At 44.0% G+C, this 19,872-nt stretch overlaps 1 protein-coding gene across 1 annotated transcript in view; it reads right to left on the minus strand.

Moving 5' to 3' along the window:
* Nucleotides 1–338: 338 nt before the first annotated feature.
* Nucleotides 339–19,872, minus strand: part of LOC106594633 (major intrinsically disordered Notch2-binding receptor 1) — a 50,818-nt gene continuing 31,284 nt past the window's right edge. Inside the window, exons 4-5 of the mRNA XM_045708693.2 lie at nt 11,768–12,040; nt 339–4,807 (exon numbers count right to left, since the gene is read on the minus strand). Coding sequence (XP_045564649.1) covers nt 4,610–4,807; nt 11,768–12,040 — 471 coding nt within the window. The 3' untranslated portion in view covers nt 339–4,609. The remainder of the gene's footprint in view (nt 4,808–11,767; nt 12,041–19,872) is intronic.

The following is a 19,872-nucleotide window of genomic DNA, read 5'->3' on the forward strand; positions in this document are numbered from 1 at the left end:
TTCACAAATCCTACTGTATTAGTCTAACTGGAGTATTATGCAAATGATGAACTGAAGAACCCTAAAAATAATCTCATTAATGAATAGTGAACAGCTAGATAAAAACATAATAAAACCCTCAGAAAACCACAGGCTTTGTTATGCTGAGCAATATTCTGTCATCTCTCCATTGAACCTCTTCTTCGAACTGAAGACAAAAAAGTGAACGATAAAAAAAGTATCACAAAACAATAAAGAGTAAGTATGACAACCACTTCACACAGCAAATATTCATTTCAAAGGACAGCTAAAAACAAACATTGCTACTTTGCGAGAGAGGTCCAGTCACACAGACACAGTAACAGTCAGAACAGTTGTCTTTTATTGTGGTATATTCCAGTTTACACCTGTTGCCATGATGTGTGCATCTAACTATTTACAGACTACTACAGTGTGCTGCGGCTCACAGTTCCTGTGTTGAAGGCAAATCCACTGGGTAATCATTACACCGCTCAGGGGAGAAGTTTCCCCTAGGTACAGATCTAGGATCAGATTCCCCTCCCCAATCCATCGGTGAGGAAAATGCTAAAGTGACCCAAGATCAGCATCTAGAGGCATCTTCGTAGGTCAGCGTTTTTCATCCAGAATCTTGTTCTGGAGGCAGCTCTGCAGAGTGGTCACTAGAGGGTGCAGCCACAAAGTAATAAAATCTGATTTTAAACCTAACCCTAACGTTAACCACACTGCTAACCCTAATGCCTAACCCAACCTTAAATAACATTTTTACAATATAGCCAATTTTGACTTCGCATCTGACCTATCTAAGGAGGATTCGCTCAATTCTGCCTCCAGGACAAGACTCATGACAATAAACGTCAACCTGCAGTAACTTCACCCTTCACCCATTAGGTGGGGGGCTCAACTCCAGTCCTCTCCTAACGGGCAAACCTGACATCAAACTGAGTGGTCCAGTGCTTCATTATCAGGTTATTGTGTCTACTTTTGAACGCTTATATCAAACAAGAGAAATTCTAATGTTTACAACCTGAAGTGCGTACTTCCTCATGTTAATTTTTGTAGTATGACAACGTTCTCTCCCAGTTGTGCCAGGAACACCTGAAGTGGCAAATAAATCACTAGCATAAAGGTTGTGTTCCAAGCCAACTACATTGCAGACGTTGCATTGCATCAACCAACGGTTGCTTGCCACGTCATCGACTGCAGTCAGGCATCAGATTGCTATATCATAGGATGTGGTTAGCTGATATCTTAAACATCTATCCAGGCGTTTTGATATCTGCCAGGAGTCTGCAATGTAGTCAGCCTTGAACACGGCCTAAATGAACTAACTTGAGAGGGAAACCAAGGAGGACTGGAGTAGAGCATCCCCTGGTTTACGGTTAACTGGGTGACGTGTGTGTGATCGGCCATCTTGGTTTGCCTACTGTCTCTGAGCTCAGGTTCATGAGTGGAGATGTGAATCTCACGTTGTGTCTCAGAACTATGAAATAGCTTCCCCTATTCATCTCCTTCCTTTCATCACCACCGCTACAGTTGATGATGAGACAAGGACGTTCTTCAAAACTATTGGGACACAACCTTAACGGCAGGTAGTTTGCATTCAGTGGTTCTAAGGCCTCTTAGGAGACTAGATGGGTAGGCAGGGCTTGAGTGGAGGGACTGTATCTTTACTTGAATCAGATTCTTACAAAGTGTTACAATGCCTTATAAACATTCATAGCACATTCAAACCACATTGGAATGCAGTCATGGACCGTTAGGAAACTGTAAGGTAAAGCAACGAGGCATGGGGCTATTAAGATGTCATACAGCCACGATACATCATAACCTATTGTGTCGTATTGCTTAATTAATACAACATGTCATAATGCTCTATAGAAGGTGCAATGAATATTTACAAGGTGACACAGCACTTCATAAGAAGCTTCTGCAAGTGTTAGTGTTTCTGACAGCCTGGGAGATTGGTGCAGTCGATACCGCTGACTGAACTAATACAAGTGTCTCTCCCAGAGCTGCTCAGTTAGTCAACAGTAGAAACGTCAAGTATTTACTGTATAAAACACTCTCACAAGGCAAAGAATAACTCCCTACTTCAGAGCTCCCTACTGCAGCTATGTGCTTTTGGCTAGTAGTTAAACTATCTAAAGCAAGGAAAGGAGTGCAACATTCAACTCAATTCTGCTCAAGAGACAATGAAAAATGATATGTGTGTTTTGCCCTCTCTGTGAGTAATGCTACTTTCAATACATTCAGGTTAGCTCTGTAGTGTTTTATATTGTTTTTACAATCTACTGTATGTACTGTCTGTTATTCGTCTATTTCAACTACAGTACTTCAATATACTGTATGTCTATTTAGAAAAGGCATTACACAAAATCCCATGAATTAAAACTCTGGTTATTATTATTATTATAGATAAAGATAAATAATATCTGGTGCACCTCATCACATTCTACCAGATAATTCATCAAAAAATAACTCTCATTAAAATACATTATACAGCAATTATACTAAAATAAAATATCAGACGCTGTCTACAAAAACAAATCCAGCTGTCGACCGTATACTGTACAGATAATCTGTTTCAGTAAACAAAAACAAACTCAGCTGTCGACCGTATACTGTACAGATAATCTGTTTCAGTAAACAAAAACAAACTCAGCTGTCGACAGTATACTGTACAGATAATCTGTTTCAGTTAACAAAAACAAACTCAGCTGTCGACCGTATACTGTACAGATAATCTGTTTCAGTTAACAAAAACAAACTCAGCTGTCGACAGTATACTGTACAGATAATCTGTTTCAGTAAACAAAAACAAACTCAGCTGTTGACAGTATACTGTACAGATAATCTGTTTCAGTAAACAAAAACAAACTCAGCTGTCGACAGTATACTGTACAGATAATCTGTTTCAGTAAACAAAAACAAACTCAGCTGTCGACAGTATACTGTACAGATATTCTGTTTCAGTAAACAAAAACAAACTCAGCTGTCGACAGTATACTTTACAGATAATCTGTTTCAGTAAACAAAAACAAACTCAGCTGTCGACAGTATACTTTACAGATAATCTGTTTCGGTTAACAAAAACAAACTCAGCTGTCGACCGTATACTGTACAGATAATCTGTTTCGGTTAACAAAAACAAACTCAGCTGTCGACAGTATACTTTACAGATAATCTGTTTCAGTAAACAAAAACAAACTCAGCTGTCGACAGTATACTGTACAGATAATCTGTTTCAGTAAACAAAAACAAACTCAGCTGTCGACAGTATACTTTACAGATAATCTGTTTCAGTAAACAAAAACAAACTCAGCTGTCGACAGTATACTTTACAGATAATCTGTTTCAGTTAACAAAAACAAACTCAGCTGTCGACAGTATACTGTACAGATAATCTGTTTCAGTAAACAAAAACAAACTCAGCTGTCGACAGTATACTGTACAGATAATCTGTTTCAGTAAACAAAAACAAACTCAGCTGTCGACCGTATACTGTACAGATAATCTGTTTCAGTAAACAAAAACAAACTCAGCTGTCGACAGTATACTGTACAGATAATCTGTTTCAGTAAACAAAAACAAACTCAGCTGTCGACAGTATACTTTACAGATAATCTGTTTCAGTAAACAAAAACAAACTCAGCTGTCGACAGTATACTGTACAGATAATCTGTTTCAGTTAACAAAAACAAACTCAGCTGTCGACAGTATACTTTACAGATAATCTGTTTCAGTTAACAAAAACAAACTCAGCTGTCGACAGTATACTGTACAGATAATCTGTTTCAGTAAACAAAAACAAACTCAGCTGTCGACCGTATACTGTACAGATAATCTGTTTCAGTTAACAAAAACAAACTCAGCTGTCGACCGTATACTGTACAGATAATCTGTTTCAGTAAACAAAAACAAACTCAGCTGTCGACAGTATACTTTACAGATAATCTGTTTCAGTAAACAAAAACAAACTCAGCTGTCGACAGTATACTGTACAGATAATCTGTTTCAGTTAACAAAAACATTGGCTGGGTAGCCGCTTTGTTGTTTTTCTTTGAATTGCAGATTGCCCCTTTAACAAAGAGAAAAAGTGAAATAAATATTGTACTCGTAATATTCTGGAACATCGTACACCAATACAATATAAATTTAAATGTAAAAGATATACTGTAGACATTGTGTACATTCCCGTTGCATACCGTCTGTCTTTGATCATAAATACATAAATGTCAATAAGTAAATATAGGCAAAAATAAATAGAAAAGATCAAACTTGCAACATTCCCCTCTGAACAAAGTCATTATGAATGTGTACTGACGATTGCCTAATACCAATGCTCTATCCCGTGGCATAACAACTAAATCATGTAGAAAAGAACATAGACTTCATTCCAATACCACGAACATAGGCCAGATTCACATTAAACAATACATGTACCTCACTCTTCAAACGTCCACATAGCCAATCAGAGGGCTGCTCCTGTAATTGGACTGATACCATATTGCTCACACGTATTCAGTCCTTTCACAATTAGCCATAATAAACAGGGGCAGAGGGAAAGTGTGCGACTTTGAGCACTTCGTAGAGCACGACTTGGAGCACTTCATGACTTCATAGTGCATATGGGCACAACGATGACCAGGATCACAGTGCAGGCGGCTGCGGCAATCAGCGCTCCAATCTTGCACACCTTGGCTCTCCGAAACTCCGCTTCCTTCCTCTTCAGCAGCGAATCGTAACCCGGCGTGTAGATATCCTCCATCCAGTACTCCAGGTTATTGGGGTTCAATGACTCCTGCGTCTGAAAAGGAAAGAAGGGGTTTGGGGTGGAAAGAACATTTGGAGTTCAAGTCAAACAGTTTTGCCCACTGGGATGTGATTTTAGCAGGGTTGGGGTCATTTACATTTTTATGCCAGTCAACTCAGAAAGTAAACTGAATTTCAAATTCTAAAATTGAAAAAAATCAATTTTCTTTTCAATTAATTCTTAATAAACTGAAAAAGAAAGGTATTTATGTCAAAAGTTTTAACATTAAAAAAATCCAATTCACTGCCTGAACTGAGTGACTTCAATTCAAATTGAGCCCAACCCCGGATTTTAGATAGAAAGGCTATGTCCCAATTCTGCACTCTTCTTGCAAAGTGCACACTTGCACACTCCTGGTCATGTATTTAAAATAATTGGATTGTTGTAAACATTGGCCAGAGGGAGTTTTCACCATTGGGAAATGCATTATGGAAAGTGTGCAAGTGCACACTTTGGGAAAGGGGTGGAGAATTGGGACTCAGCCAATGAGGAAGCAAGAGAGAAAGAGAGAGATGGATTTAGTGGATCTGAAAGACAAAGAGGGAGAGAGATAGGGCAGTGAAAGAAAAAGACAGTTAATGAAGGAGACCAAGAGAGAGCTACTCTATCTGATGGCAGAATGAGTAGGGACAGCAGTATTCAAATTATTTCATTCAAGTGTTATTGTGACACGCACAAATGTGTTTCTACATGACGACTTTCTCACTGTACAGTATACTAGGGCAAAGTTACATTGTCAAGGATTTAGCACCACCTTGACTGAAACAGGACGGTGGGAGAGAGTTTATGTAGGTGAAACAGAGAGGTGAGAGTACATTTCATGAAGAATGCATTGATTATTGAGGAGTTATTATTTCATTCTGGTTGAAACAGGACAACAGGCAAACAGACTGAATTCCCTTCTTATATGTGAGTATAGTATGTGGGGCAAAAATTATTCTTCCAAGATTGGATTTCTAGCAATCATACATTGATATTTTAATTGACTCTCACATTTCAAAGAGAGATTGTAAGAGAGAGCAATGGAGAGAGAGAGCAAGAGAGAGCAAGAGAGAGAGAGAGAGAGAGAGAGAGAGAGAGAGAGAGAGAGAGAGAGAGAGAGAGAGAGAGGGATAAAACAGGAGAGATAGATCAGAAGCGAGAGAGAGAGGGATAAAACAGGAAAGAGAGATCAGAAGAGAGAGAGAGTGAGAGAGAGAGAGAGAGAGAGAGAGAGAGAGAGAGGGATAAAACAGGAAAGAGAGATCAGAAGAGAGAGAGAGTGAGAGAGAAAATAAGACAAACAGAGAGAATCAGCGGGAGCCAGCAACCTCATTTTCCACTGCTCTGCATGGACTTGTCCTCTGTGGCTCTCCTCTCAGCATCCAAGATGCAGCAACAACCAGGGGTGTTCAATATAGGTTGGCAGGCTACCACCCATAGAGCTGTAGTCAAAAGTAGTGAACTATGAAGGGAACAGGGTGCCATTTGGGACGCATCCCGTTTCCCCTGGGTCCTGACAAATTTTTCGGAAGATACGCCCCTTGAAACTGATTTTGGGTCAGTTTTGCATATCCCCCATAATGGTTAAGGTTAGGATTCAGGGGGAGTAAAATGATCCTACATTTCTGCCTGAGCGAGATCCTGGGAGACTTCTGTCTCTGACACTACAGCCTTCCCATTTCTCCCATCTGCTTGTTTCTCTGACAACTCCCTCTTGGCTAGCCTCATCCCAGTTCAGTGTTATTGCCTATATGGACCCTGTGATAAACATTTGCGGTGGTTGGCGAGAATCAATGGCCGCCGACGGTAATCCGTGTCCTTGTGAATGTTAGTTTCCATCTGGCTCCCTGGGAGACATGGGAAGGAGAGGGCAAGCTGTAACATTCTGGACAACAGAGTTGCAATCTGGGATTGGTACATACACTTTTTTACTTTGAAATCAATTACATAATAGATTATTTTTTAAATATAAATATGAGACAGTCAGCGGCCATCGATTCTCGCAGGGTCCATTATTCCTTATGAGCTTATATCAACTGTCGTACCCCATCAGAACCCAAAATGTGAGCTTGTTTACCTCCATTTGTTGTAAAAAATGTCTTACATTTAAATAGACGCTCATACAGAGCGATTTACAGGAGCCATTATGGTTAAGTATCTTGCTCAAGGGCACATCGGCATATTTCTCACCGGCTTAACGCCAGGCTACCTGCCACTTAATGTAAATGTAATCACTGTATAGCTTAAAAACAGGATTAGAACTATCACTTTGACCTCATGGATGATCAGTCCTTGCATCCATAGCGCCGTCTATGAATTTGAGAGTGGTTACATTTCTCCAGCCATATTCCTCAGCTGTTAACCAAAAGAGTGGCAGGGTGGGGCTTTGTTGCTAATATAGTGGAGGTTTCCATCAGGGAGAGGGTTGCTTCATTGATTGGTACAAAAGGACGTCTTTGAGCATTAATGCTGGGGGATTTAATGATGTTCTTGTGTTGATGCCAGCAGGGAGAGAGAGCGTTGGAGAGGGAGAGAGAGCGTTGGAGAGAGAGAGAGAGAGAGAGAGAGAGAGAGAGAGAGAGAGAGAGAGAGAGAGAGAGAGATTTTGAGAGAGAGAGGAGAATAGGAAGAGAGAAAGAGAGAGGCAGACAGACAGACAGAAAAGCATGTACTGTAAGAAGCTAAATGCCTAGCCGTTCATAATTGGAGATAAGATAATAACTCATTCACTGCAGAGTTGATTATCTCTCTCAACAGAATACTACTGGCCTCATTCACTATAGTTCAACTTTGAATAAGGAAATCTTAGTGATTTTCTGATTCACATATCACCAAAACCATCGTTTTCTATCTACTGTGCAGTGTGTCGACGCAATGCTTACTTTTTTCAAATCAATCTCTCTCTCTCCTCTAGTCATACTCACACTGCTTTAAAATACATCCTGATCCTCCTCTGAGTATTTTATGCCCCTCATTAACATTCACAACATACATCTGCAGTTCATGGGTATAGGGTTTATCCAAATCCCTCAATATTATGCCTCCCTCCCTCTCTGTCTCTCTTTCTCTCTGTCTCGCTCTCTGTCTGTCTCTCTATCAGTCTCTCTCTGTCTCTATGTGACTCTCTCTCTCCCTCTCTATGTGTTTCTATCTCTATCTCTCTCTCTCTTTCTGTCTCTGTCGCTCTCGCTCTCTCTCTCGCTGTCTGTCTCTCGCTCTCTCTCTCTCTCTCTCTCTCTCTCTCTCTCTCTGTCTCTCTCTCTCTGTCTCTCTCTCTCAAGGTTCATCCTACTGCAACCCTCTAAGGCACCAAGGTTCATCCTACTGCAACCCTCTAAGGCACCAAGGTTCATCCTACTGCAACCCTCTAAGGCACCAAGGTTCATCCTACTGCCTTCTTTTGAAAACTGTCCCAATTGATCATGATGAAATTAGAAATCAATGCTTAGTGTGACCAGCCTGGTTTTCATTTTTTTGTCTGTCTGTTTCCCTGTTTGTCTCGGTCTGTCTCTCTGTTTGTCTCGGTCTGTCTCTCTGTTTGTCTCTGTCTGTTTCCCTGTTTGTCCCTGTCTGTTTCTCTGTCTGTCTCTCTGTCTGTTTCTCTGTCTCTCTGTTTGTCTCTCTGCCTGTTTGCTCTCTGTCTGTTTGTCTGTCTGTCTCTGTTCATCTCTCTGTCTGTTTCCCTGTCTGTCTGTCTGTTTCTCTGTCTGTCTCTCTGTCTGTCTCTCTGTTTCTCTGTCTGTCTCTCTGTTTGTCTCTCTGTCTCTCTGTCTGTCTCTCTGTCTGCCTCTCTGTCTGTCTCTCTGTCTGTCTCTCTGTCTGTCTCTCTGTCTGTCTCTCTCTCTGTCTCTGTCTGTCTCTCTGTTTGTCTCTCTGTCTCTCTGTCTGTCTCTCTGTCTGCCTCTCTGTCTGTCTCTCTGTCTGTCTCTCTGTCTGTCTCTCTCTCTGTCTCTGTCTCTTTCTCTGTCTCTTTCTCTTTCTGTCTCTCTCTCTGTCCGTCCGTCCGTCCGTCCGTCCGTCCGTCTGTCTGTCTGTCTGTCTGTCATTGAACCAATTCCAAACCAATAGGGATAGAGAGATGGATTTTTAGAGGGCACTGAAGGCTAGGAGTCCTGTCATTCCTGATCAATGAGATACAAAAGTGGACTCTATAACTGACTTACCAATATAAATTGTGTCGGGCTCCTCAACCCATTTGTTTAGGCTGAAACATAATCACTGGCTTACAGACTAATTATCCTCCATCAACAGACGCTTCAGTGTAAGTATATGGGCAATCACTGCAGATGTTCAGTCAGACACACCGACCGATTGACTGAATGCAGGTTTAGAAGAAAACATCTGCGTCCCAAATGACACTGTATTCCCTACATGGTTCACTACTTTTGACCAGAGAAAAGTAGTGCACTGTATAAGGATTAGGGTGTGATTTGGGGCACCACCAGCCCTTTCACCAATGCATCGCAGCACATCACCATTCTTCATTCTATATAATTACCACTCGGCACAGAAACACCCCATTTTCCCTAATGAGGCCATTTATCCCTGTTGAGTTGCTGTATTATTTTGAACTGGGACTGGGAATGTAATTGCATTGCAGGGCAATGAATGGTTCACTGGTGATGCAAGCTGACTTTTTGACTTCTGTGTACTCTCTCTGTGTCTCTCTCTCTGTCTCATTCATTCTCTCTCTCCCTCTCCTTCTCCCTCTCTCTCTCTCTTATTGTGGTCTCTTTCTCTATCAGCCTCTTCTGCTCTCTCCATTTCTGTCTCCTTGCTGACTGTTGGATTATTGACAGATAGCTGCTGGTCTCCCAGGGATACCCCCGTCGATTGAGTACACACACTCACAATCCTGTGCAATCTCAGGCAACCTTTTCCTCTTACACAATCTCCCACGTATACACACTTCTTTCACTCCAGGAAAATGTGACTCATCTCAGAGAGAAAATCAGTTTAGAAAGATCACCCACTTAACTCTGTTGTTTCTACTGTATGGTGGGGTCCTCTGTGGCTCACCTGGTAGAGCATGGTGCTTGAAACTCCAGGATCATTGCTTGGACTACTATTGGGGCCACCCATATGAACAATGTATGCCTGCATGACTGTAAGTCGCTTTGATAAAAGCTTCTGCTAAATGGCCTACAGTATCAGATCACCATTATTGATGATGGTGAGGGAAGCACCTTACAAAACAACAGAAGGATTTCAGAGCAAAACATTTTTTATCCAGCCTAAAATGATGGAGTACAGTACAACCAACGGTACCAGGTAGAAAATACTGTGGTCCTCTTTAAATAGGTTTGTTGTGATATTAGAAAATACTGTGGTCCTCTTTAAATAGGTTTGTTGTGATATTAGAAAATACTGTGGTCCTCTTTAAATAGGTTTGTTGTGATATTAGAAAATACTGTGGTCCTCTTTAAATAGGTTTGTTGTGATACCCATCTGTAGCCAACTAGAGCCTAGAAGCTTAGAGGCAGGTTCTGAAAGTGTCATTTGAGAATTGATTTGTGACATTGTTGAAAGATGAACAAGGTCACCGGTGATATCATTATGGCTCCGTATCTTCACATGCCACTACACAGTAGGATTGAATCAGTCCCCTGACTCACACACATAAATACACACACACACACACACACACATAAATACACACACACATAAATACACAGACAGACAGACAGACAGACAGACAGACAGACAGACAGACAGACAGACAGACAGACAGACAGACAGACAGACAGACAGACAGACAGACAGACAGACAGACAGACAGACAGACAGACAGACAGACAGACAGACAGACAGACCTCTCAGATCAGTAAAAATGGACAGTGGAGGTGAGAAAGACTGTGTCAGCGGTTCTCTAGTCATCTATTTCTCCTAGGTGCTTTCTGCAGGTCGAAGAGAACCTTTGAATCAACATCCAGGACCAGCATCCCAGGATCTACCAAAAGCTAGCATTTTCTATAGAAACCAATTCAATCCAAAACATCATTAAGGTAGGGGACAACAGAACTAGGCAGTGGGGTCCACCCTGCATAAGTAATGGAACAGCAATGGAAGGATGATCCTACATCTTTAGTGTGGTCCACCCTGTCTACTGTAATATCCACCCTGTCTACTGTAATATCCACCCTGTCTACTGTAATGTCCACCCTGTCTACTGTAATGTCCACCCTGTCTACTGTAATGTCCACCCTGTCTACTGTAATATCCACCCTGTCTACTGTAATATCCACCCTGTCTACTGTAATATCCACCCTGTCTACTGTAATATCAACCATGTCTACTGTAATATCCACCCTGTCTACTGTAATATCAACCCTGTCTACTGTAATGTCCACCCTTTCTACTGTAATATCCACCATGTCTACTGTAATATCCACCCTGTCTACTGTAATATCCACCCTTTCTACTGTAATATCCACCCTGTCTACTGTAATATCCACCCTGTCTACTGTAATATCAACCATGTCTACTGTAATGTCCACCATGTCTACTGTAATATCCACCATGTCTACTGTAATATCCACCCTGTCTACTGTAATATCAACCCTGTCTACTGTAATATCCACCCTGTCTACTGTAATATCAACCCTGTCTACTGTAATATCCACCCTGTCTACTGTAATATCCACCCTGTCTACTGTAATATCCACCCTGTCTACTGTAATATCAACCATGTCTACTGTAATGTCCACCCTGTCTACTGTAATATCCACCCTGTCTACTGTAATGTCCACCCTGTCTACTGTAATATCCACCCTGTCTACTGTAATATCCACCCTGTCTACTGTAATATCAACCATGTCTACTGTAATATCAACCTTGTCTACTGTAATATCCACCCTGTCTACTGTAATATCAACCATGTCTACTGTAATATCCACACTGTCTACTGTCAGTAATATTAACAGCAATGGAAGGAGGAAAATAGAGAAAAAGCCTATAGTCAGCAGTCCTTACCTGCAGGTTCAGGGCGGTAAGCTGCTTGCCTTTCTCGCCACCCGCATTGCGCTTGTACTCCTCGATGGTCCAGGAGGGCTGACCCCGTTTGCCGTCACCCGACAGGCCTGTGAGCCTGAGGTCCGTGTACAGGGGGCTGCCCTTCATGTGGGACTTGACGGAGGGGGGGAAGGGGTGCGGTGAGAACACCTGCTCCACCAGGTAGGAGTCCTTGGGGGGCTTTGAGGAGCGGTGGACCTGGGGGGCGATCTCATACTGGCGCTCCCGCTCTGACTGTAGTGGGGAGGGATGGAGGGGGGGGTCAGAGGTTAAAGTTGAAAAGTGGGGTAAACAGCCAGTGAGAGAGGGAGAGAGAGATAGACGGAGAGACAGAGAGAGAGAGGGAGAGAGAGTGAGAGAGAGAGAGAGAGAGAGGGGAAGCAAGCGGAGAGAGAGAGAGAGAGAGTAAGAGAGAGACAGAGAGTGAGAGTGAGAGTGAGAGTGAGAGAGAGAGAGAGAGAGAGAGGGTGTTGTCATATAAAAACTGTTATGTGCACATTGTGTAAGACTAAAACCACCCAGTATTTCTGTATTCAACCAATGTTTTCATTGAGTGACTGTGTGACCCAATAAAGAGACTATACCAATGTAACAGTGTATACAATACACACTGTCCTGCAGCATGGGAAGTGTGCTGTTTTGCCTAACCCCCCGGAAATCCAGAAACGAGTTTGGTTGAATAGTCCAGTTCCCAGAGTCATAAGAGAAAGATAATGCTACTGTAGATACAGACACCTAGAAGCCCTGAACACAGCGCTGTGTTATAGACAGCTAGAAGCCCTGAACACAGCACTGTGTTATAGACAGCTAGAAGCCCTGAACACAGCACTGTGTTATAGACAGCTAGAAGCCCTGAACACAGCACTGTGCTATAGACAGCTAGAAGCCCTGAACACAGCACTGTGCTATAGACACCTAGAAGCCCTGAACACAGCACTGTGTTATAGACACCTAGAAGCCCTGAACACAGCACTGTGTTATAGACAGCTAGAAGCCCTGAACACAGCTCTGTGCTATAGACAGCTAGAAGCCCTGAACACAGCTCTGTGCTATAGACAGCTAGAAGCCCTGAACACAGCTCTGTGCTATAGACAGCTAGAAGCCCTGAACACAGCACTGTGTTATAGACAGCTAGAATCCCTGAACACAGCACTGTGTTATAGACAGCTAGAAGCCCTGAACACAGCTCTGTGCTATAGACAGCTAGAAGCCCTGAACACAGCTCTGTGCTATAGACAGCTAGAAGCCCTGAACACAGCTCTGTGCTATAGACAGCTAGAAGCCCTGAACACAGCTCTGTGCTATAGACAGCTAGAAGCCCTGAACACAGCACTGTGTTATAGACAGCTAGAATCCCTGAACACAGCACTGTGCTATAGACAGCTATTATACTACCAGTACTGCAGTACCAGGAATCCTTCTCTCCATGAGTTCACTGCATTAAATAAGAAACACACTCATGTATCCACTCTCTTTTCAACTCAATAAAAAATTAATCCATAAACACAGTGCCGTATTATGAAGTACAATATTTGTTTTTAATGTCTGCGAGCCAGCATCTGATTTCTGCCCTGGGGGAAGCAAAGAAAATGCTCCTGTACAGATTTGGAGAATTGGCAATTTTTCCAAAAGGAACAAAATCAAATTGCTCTCTGTACTTGCATGTTATGATAAGGCCATTTGAAGTGCATATTGGACTATCGTGGGATAAGTGTAGAAATCAGTGTTCACTAACACAATGAAATCTATCATTTGGAAATTGACTAAGTAGTGTAAGCCTTTAAGTTCATTCAAGTCTACACTCAATATGAACCCTTACAACGGCCAAACCAGCCAATCAAAACAAGAACAGCATGTACAGCATGTTTCTATTGGCCAGATGAACATCCATTAATGTTATTGATTAATGGAAGACCTTCTCTCTTCATTCCAAAACACACTTCCAGGACAACAAAACAAATATTTCCCCAAATGACCTCCTTTCATTTTACATTGTTATGTCTGCAAGTCCCTCAAATGAACGATTGTCCTCTCCACTGACCAAGATAAACAACGTGAAGAACACATCACTCTACTGTGCAATCTATTGATTACATGTCTGGGCCAGTAAAGAAACAACACATTTACCACAAATATTCAATTCTTCATGAGTGTTTTTAGGCTCTTTACACCCCTCAATGCAGGGACGCATTGGGACTAGAAATTTCTAACACACCGGACCATTTTTTCCCTTTGTGCCTTTGTCTCTGAATGTATAGGCTGTGACTGTACGTTCCAAATGGACGTCTCTCCAGCCATCTGGAGGGCTGCATTCAATGTTAATTGGAAGTTGATGAATACCGAGCTGTAGGGGGAGAACAGCACAGTGCACGTCTGGATTCAGGAATGCTCCTTCGCAGACAAATCGATGTGTGTTTGTATGTGTGTATGTGTGTGTGTAGTTTGTTTTGCCAAGTAAATCTGCTCTCAGCTCCTGATCACCCAGGCTCCTTGTCAATCAGGCTTATCTATCTGTGTGGTAGGTCTACTTAGAGGATGTCTCTCAGCTGAGGTTAGTAGCTAGCTGTATCATCTAGGCAGTTGGGGATGATGGCCATGTTTATGGAATCATTCCAGAGACTGGAGAATGTTCTGCCTGCCTGCCTGACTAACTGCCTGCCTGCCTAACTAACTGCCTGCCTGCCTAAGTAACTGCCTGCCTGCCTGCCTAACTGCCTGCCTGCCTGCCTAACTGCCTGCCTGCCTGACTAACTGCCTGCCTAACTAACTGCCTGCCTAACTAACTGCCTGCCTAACTAACTAACTAACTAACTAACTAACTAACTGCCTGCCTAACTAACTGCCTGCCTGCCTGCCTGCCTGCCTAACTAACTGCCTGCCTGCCTGCCTGCCTGCCTAACTAACTGCCTGCCTAACTAACTAACTAACTAACTAACTAACTAACTAACTAACTAACTAACTAACTAACTAACTAACTAACTGCCTGCCTAACTAACTGCCTGCCTGCCTAACTAACTGCCTAACTAACTGCCTGCCTGCCTGTCTAACTAACTAACTGCCTGCCTGCCTAACTAACTGCCTGCCTAACTAACTGCCTGCCTGCCTAACTAACTGCCTGCCTAACTAACTGCCTGCCTAACTAACTGCCTGCCTAACTAACTGCCTAACTGCCTGCCTAACTAACTGCCTAACTAACTGCCTGCCTAACTGCCTGCCTGCCTAACTAACTGCCTGCCTGCCTGCCTGCCTAACTAACTACCTAACTAACTACCTAACTAACTACCTGACTTACCTAATGAGAGTGACAAGCGAGATGAAAGCTTCAACACCGCCTAACTAACTAACTAACTGCCTGCCTAACTAACTGCCTGCCTGCCTAACTAACTGCCTGCATGCCTGCAAAACTAACTGCCTGCCTAACTAACTGCCTAACTAACTGCCTGCCTGCCTGCCTGTCTAACTAACTAACTAACTAACTGCCTGCCTGCCTAACTAACTGCCTGCCTGCCTAACTAACTGCCTGCCTGCCTAACTAACTGCCTGCCTAAATAACTGCCTAACTGCCTGCCTAACTAACTGCCTGCCTAACTAACTGCCTAACTGCCTGCCTGCCTGCCTGCCTAACTAACTGCCTAACTGCCTGCCTAACTAACTGCCTGCCTAACTAACTGCCTGCCTAACTAACTGCCTAACTAACTGCCTGCCTAACTAACTGCCTGCCTAACTAACTGCCTGCCTGCCTAACTGCCTGCCTGCCTGTCTGCCTAACTAACTGCCTGCCTGCCTGACTAACTAACTGCCTGCCTAACTAACTGCCTGCCTAACTAACTGCCTGCCTGACTAACTAACTGCCTGCCTAACTAACTGCCTGCCTGCCTAACTAACTGCCTAACTGCCTGCCTAACTAACTGCCTGCCTAACTGCCTGCCTGCCTAACTGCCTGCCTGCCTAACTAACTACCCTAACTAACTACCTAACTAACTAACTACCTGACTTACCTAATGAGAGTGACAAGCGAGATGAAAGCTTCAACACCGCCATCACACTTCTCACAATGTTGTTTTGGCACCCTAACCTGACATCCTTATTAACATTCTGGAGTTATACAAGTCTTGCAGAGGCTCTGGTGACAGGGAGGAGAGAGGAGGGAGGGAGGGAGGGAGGGAGGGAAAGAGAGTGAGTAGAGAGGGAGATTTCTGATCTGAATGGGAGGGAAGAGGGAGGATCAGGGGACTGCTTGGTTGAAAGAGACGGTGAGACAGTGGAGAGGGAGGCAGGAGAGGGGAGACCGGGAGGAGATGGAGGTGAGATTGAGAGAGAGAAGAACAGAGGGAGGAAAAAGAGAGTGGGGGGGTGGAGCAGAGGAGCAGAGGATGAGGCAAGGAGCAAAGAGGAGAGGGGAGGGAGGGAGCAAAGAGGAGAGGGAGGGATCAAAGAGGAGAGGGGAGGGATCAAAGAGGAGAGGGGAGGGAGGGAGCAAAGAGGAGAGGGGAGGAGAGGAGAGGGAGGGAGGGAGCAAAGAGGAGAGAGAGAGCAAAGAGGAGAGGAGAGGAGAGGGAGGGAGCAAAGAGGAGAAGGGAGCAAAGAGGAGAAGGGAGGGAGGGAGCAAAGAGGAGAGGGGAGGCGAGTGAGCAAAGAGGGGAGGGAGGGAGAGAGCAAAGAGGAGAGGGGAGGGAGCAAAGAGGAAAGGGGAGGGAGGGAGCAAAGGAGAGGGGAGGGAGGGAGGGAACAAAGAGGAGAGGGGAGAGAGGGAGCAAAGAGGAGAGGGGAGGAGAGAACAAAGGGGAGTTTGGGTAGAGAGGAACGGGAGAGTCAGGGAGGGAGAGGAGAGAACAGAGAGGAACGGGAGAGTCAGGGAGGAGAGAGGGAGGGAGAGGAGCTATAAGAACAGGGGACTGCTGATAAGACAGAGGGGGTACGGCTGGGCTTCAAAGGCCACTGATCAGATGGACTAACCTTTACTGTGGGTCTGCATCTGACCCCTCTCTCTCAGGACCCTCTCTCTAGTCACACGGACACAACAGTACTGCAAAAAACAAAACCTCTTCTAACATTAAATATGAATATACCAACGTGTCCTCTGGTGTGTTGGATACAGTTTCTACACAATATGAATGTGTGATGATATGCAATATTGGGAATGAAGAAGACTATGATTGAAGCTTTGAACAAATGAATGGGCCTGTAAGAAACTGATCATTTTTACCAAAATAAGGTTTCGAATGCAACTTGAACTTTTTAAATTAGGGTGGAACTATTTTCATATAATCAGGTAACGTAAGATTTGGGAAGTGGAACTATCATGGAAAATAAATGTATTCACATCGCTGTGGATAAATGTACTGTATTCATATTGCTGTGGATAAATGTACTGTATTCATATTGCTGTAAATGTACTGTAACGGTTGTCGTCGGGAATGGAGGAACAAAACACAGCAGGAACGTGAATGCTCATCTTGTATTTTATACCAAGAAAACACCAAAATAACAAAATGAAGAACGAACAACAAAACAGTCTTGTCAGGCTCACACACGCAAAACAAGAAACAATCTCCCACAAACACTACACCAAACAATTACCCATATATAGGACTCTCAATCAGAGGCAACGAGAAAGCACCTGCCTCCAATTGAGAGTCCAACCCCCCATTAACCTAAAGATAGAAATACAACAAACCAGAAAGAACATAGAAATACCAAAACCTAGAACATACACCAAAAACCCAGAAATAATAAATCAAACACCCTACTACATAAAACACCACCCCGAATCACATAAAACAAATACCCTCTGCCACGTCCTGACCAAACTACAATAACAAATAACTCTTATACTGGTCAGGACGTGACAGTACCCCCCCCTAAAGGTGCAGACCCCGGATGCACCTCAAATCTTTTTTTTTATTTTTTTTAATCCCCCTAAACTAAAGGGGGGGGAGGGAGGGTGGCTGCCGTCACCGACGGCACTTGTGCTACACCCCCCCTCCCCAACCCACCTATACAGGAGGTGGTTCTGGCTCCGGCCTACTGTCCTCCAGAATGCAGACAGACTTGCTCAGTTTCGGGCCGTAGGCAGACTCCCCTCGTTCCGGATCGTAGGCAGACCTCTTCCGTTCCACTCTGTAGGCAGACTCATTTGAAACACAGTTACTCATATTTAGTTCCGGGTCGCAGGCAGACTCACCCGGTTCCGGGTCGCAGGCAGACTCACCCGGTTCCGGGTCGCAGGCAGACTCACCCGGTTCCGGACTAGACACCGGTGCCGGATACTCTGGACTGCACACCGGTGCCGGATACTCTGGACTGCACACCGTTGCCGGATACTCTGGACTGCACACCGTTGCCGGATACTCTGGACTGCACACCGTTGCCGGATACTCTGGACTGCACACCGTTGCCGGATACTCTGGACTGCACACCGTTGCCGGATACTCTGGACTGCACACCGTTGCCGGATACTCTGGACTGCACACCGTTGCCGGATACTCTGGACTGCACACCGTTACCGGATACTCTGGACTGCACACCGTTACCGGATACTCTGGACTGCACACTATTGCCGAACTCTCGAGTGTGGGCTGACGCACTGGAAGCCTGATGCGTGGTACTGGTACTGGATGTGCCAGTCTGGGGACACACACCTCAGGGCTAGTGCGGGGAGTGGGAACAGGCCGAGTCGGACTGGGTTGACGCACTAGAAGCCTGATGCGTGGTGCTGGTACTGGAAGTATCAGCCTGGGAACACGCACCTCAGGGCTAGTGCGGGGAGCGGGAACAGGACGAGTCGGACTGGGCTGATGCACTGGACCGTAGAGGCGTACTGGCGGTCTCGAGCGCAGAACTGGCATCGCTCTTACTAGCTGGATGCCCACTTCCCCCTGGCAAATGCGGGGCGCTGGTATTGCGCATACCGGCCTAAAAATACTTGGCCTCGCCACAGTACCCATTACCCCGAAGCACGGGACCATCCTCGGCTCCGCCGATCTGTCCGTGTGCCCCCCCCCCCCCCCAAAAAAAATTATTGGGGCTGCCTCTCCAGTCTCCTCGCCAGTCGTGTACCCCGGTAGCGTTCCCGGTCCTCTCCAGACCTCCTCCATGGGCCCTCTCCGGCCAGAATCTGCTCCCACGTCCATTTCTCCCGCCAGTCCATATCGAATTCCCCTTGCTTGTGGTGGGAGATTCTGTAACGGTTGTCGTCGGGAATGGAGGACCAAAACGCAGCAGGAATGTGGATGCTCATCTTGTATTTTATTTTAAACCAAGAAAACACCAAAATAACAAAATGAAGAACGAACAACAAAACAGTCTTGTCATGCTCACACATGCAAAACAAGAAACAATCTCCCACAAACACTACACCAAACAATTACCCATATATAGGACTCTCAATCAGAGGCAACGAGAAAGCACCTGCCTCTAATTGAGAGTCCAACCCCCCATTAACCTAAACATAGAAATACAACAAACCAGAAAGAACATAGAAAACCAAAACCTAGAACATAGACCAAAAACCTGGAAATAATAAATCAAACACCCTACTACATAAAACACCACACCGAATCACATAAAACAAATACCCTCTGCCACATCCTGACCAAACTACAATAACAAATAACCCTTATACTGGTCAGGACGTGACATGTACTGTATTCATATTGCTGTGGATAAATGTATTGTATTCATATTGCTGTGGATAAATGTGTTGTATTCATATTGCTGTGGATAAATGTATTGTATTCATATTGCTGTGGATAAATGTACTGTATTCATATTGCTGTGGATAAATGTACTATATTCATATTGCTGTGGATAAATGTATTGTATTCATATTGCTGTGGATAAATGTACTGTATTCATATTGCTGTGGATAAATGTGTGATTGTATGACTTTGTAAACAATAACAGGTCTGAAAGGAACTGCTCATTTAGACTATATTACAATCAATAGCCAGGTCTAGAATTACACTCAAAATGTGAGCAGGACAGTAATTGAACATTGTCTTATTACTGTGTGGAAGCTACTGGAGTACATTCCACAGGAGTAAGTGCCGTGTGGAGAATTGAAG

The sequence above is a fragment of the Salmo salar genome, chromosome 26, assembly GCF_965601325.2.
Source record: "Salmo salar chromosome 26, fSalSal1, whole genome shotgun sequence".
NCBI lineage: Eukaryota > Metazoa > Chordata > Actinopteri > Salmoniformes > Salmonidae > Salmo > Salmo salar.